Source organism: Zerene cesonia, chromosome 13, assembly GCF_012273895.1.
Source record: "Zerene cesonia ecotype Mississippi chromosome 13, Zerene_cesonia_1.1, whole genome shotgun sequence".
NCBI classification, from domain to species: domain Eukaryota; kingdom Metazoa; phylum Arthropoda; class Insecta; order Lepidoptera; family Pieridae; genus Zerene; species Zerene cesonia.
In genome coordinates this window covers 5757085-5759773 of record NC_052114.1, presented here as the reverse complement: position 1 = coordinate 5759773, position 2689 = coordinate 5757085, and the positions used below count along the sequence as shown (strand labels likewise).

Genomic DNA, 2689 nt, shown 5'->3' with positions numbered 1-2689 from the left:
CGCCCGCCGCGGCCCCTCCCACCCCCGCCGCCTCGCTCATCACGTCGCGCGGTTTCCACACCGGCGATCCTACAACACACCAAACACCGAACTCTTTTACTCTCTTCGAGTTCATTTGTTCGTGTCAATTTAGAATCGCAACATAATATCCAGGGCACGGCGGAATCGCGAAAAGAGTTGAATGTTTGATGAATGTTGTCGTCGAGCTGTGGTGGCGAACCTTTTGCGTATCGAATGCGCGGAACGTGCGATCGACGTTAGTCTATTTTGACTATTTTGATAAAAGTGGCAAATTGATCGCTTGTAGCTTCACTGATGCGACAGGTTCGCTAACACAGTTGATAAGGTACTAGCGGCCAGACCACATTTGACGAAACGCGATTGGTTGACGTCAACGCCTCACCCCGTATGACAACCGCGTTTCACCGCCTGCAGTGGGTCTAAAAGCTTACAAGCGTTCACCCGACAACACTTTGTAACTTAGAAAAGAAATTCGAAATTACGCTAAACTGATTAATTGGTGTTAGGTTCCGTTCGTCAACATTATCATCGAACATTCAAGTATAAGTCGGAGATATTTCGTGAAACGATTTCAAAAACATATAACTCTCTATGTGGCTTAAGCATTAAGAATAAATGCATATTTTTGAAGTGCGTATTTATTTATTTATTTCTCTTACCAATAGACGGTGAGTGCGACATCAAGTTAAACTTACAGTAAGTATTCGTGCAGGTGCTAACTTCTAGTATTAAGGGCTACTTATAGAGATCTACGTAATTGTGTCATTACAATTTGGATTCATTAAATTTTATTTACGTATTTTATTAGTATCATAATAGAATAGTACATTAATATGATTTAATACGATAGGTTATCATTGAATAGCTATGATATTATTATAATATTGCAATATAGCATTATGTAATGTACTCATAGATTATGCTCTACCACTATTTGATTACGATAAGTGATTATTTTTTTTTATTTTTCTTTTCATGATAGCTTAAATAAGGGTCAAATAATGTTCACAACAATAAACGTGTTACAATAGATGATATAAAATAACTCTCTTATTAAAAGTATTAAAAATATAACAGGATAAAGACGATAGTGAAAATAAGTATTTCAACTTAATTCTAAATTGAGCAGGAACATAATAAATTACTAAAATAATTATTATTATGTTTTAATAAATGGAAGACTTAATAATTAATGGTAGGTTACTTATAAATTCATGATTATGTAAGTAGATAACAATAAACTGAATTTATATACTTACAAATATTAGAAAAAAATAAAATAAATTTAAATGACCTCAAGGGAAAATATTTTATAGTAAGTATAATAATAATAGTTGATTAAGGATTACACGTCAGTTCGATTCCACAGCCATTATATTATAACACTTAGCACTTGGATTCTAGAATTAAAGTTTCGAATATTATATGTCTTATATTACTATGTAAATAAAAACTATGACTATTATGTCACAATCGTGTGTTAGTTTAGTTTAAATGTAGTCATCTGCTTTGTAGTGCAGTTGTACGCAGGTACCCTTTCGAGATTCGACATAGATTTTTTTAAGTGTAGGTTAACGTATACATAATTTGAACCATAGTAAAATTATTGGTAATGACCGAGTAGTAACATTAAATTGGTGTTACGAATATTTACTACATTATATAATATATTGGTGTTTTATTTCGTTTCTACACTATATTTAGGAAGTTAATATATGCTCGAAATAATTGTGAACGTAGTGGAAATAAATTATACGATATCGTTATTTTAACAGTACATTTTCTTATTCTCCTCTAATCAATTCCATTAACCAGTCGTTTCAATAAAGCAGCAGCTCTCATAAGAACGATGGAATGTCCTTCCAGAGACGAAACAAATAAATAATAAGATCAAAACGAGTGCATTTAAACATGAATTTGATCAAATTCACTGGTGGCACAGTGTCGGGAAGAAGGGCAATATCCGCGCTCATGCGCAATGCCGTCCAAAGTCTCCACGCTGCTGCGATCCGAAGACGTGAGAATAGACTGAGGCGTCATTGACTTTTTGCGAGTTTTCGGGTACTTGCCCTTCCCCTTATGCTAGGAGGTCTTACTCTGCTTCTTTCCCGACAAGTAGCACTCTACGCACGTGGGATGCTCGATCGCTTTAGCTATGGATTCCGTCGATTTAGAAACTACAATGCCCATTTTGATAGCTTTGTCCTCGACTTTGGCCAATTGAGAGTAATGGGTCATTCTATCCAGCGAGTTGGTGCCTAGCCTAGCCAATTTTTCGCCGCCCGATTTGGACGATCGCCTGCTCACATTGGGCGACTTGCAGGGAGATCTGTCGAAGCTGGCCTGCGGGGTGCGCATGATGCCTTTTTTAGGCGCCGGTTTCGGGGATTTGGCTCTGTCTAAGCTGCTCTCGCGGGACTTCATGATGCTGCCGCGCGGGGATTTGGTGCCGTCGAAGCTCTGCTGCGGCGATCGAGCCTTGTCAACGGTCGGTGACTTGGAGCGATCGAAGCTGGCGCGCGGCGAACGGTGCAGCGGCTTGGCCTGCTTGAGGCTGGACTTGTTAGGTGACTTGCAGATGATGACGCGAGCGTGGTCGTCGTTGCGTGTGCGCGGCAAGTCACCCCCACTGCCCGAACGCGCCACCCTCACGCGCCGCTCCGAGCCC

The 2689-nt window shown here is 39.5% G+C and overlaps 1 protein-coding gene across 1 annotated transcript in view; it reads right to left on the bottom strand.

The window, feature by feature from the left end:
- Positions 1 to 2689, bottom strand: part of LOC119831579 — a 74749-nt gene that overhangs the window by 4047 nt on the left and 68013 nt on the right. Inside the window, exon 43 of the mRNA XM_038354993.1 lies at positions 22 to 69. Within this exon, the coding sequence (XP_038210921.1) occupies positions 22 to 69 (48 nt within the window). The remainder of the gene's footprint in view (positions 1 to 21; positions 70 to 2689) is intronic.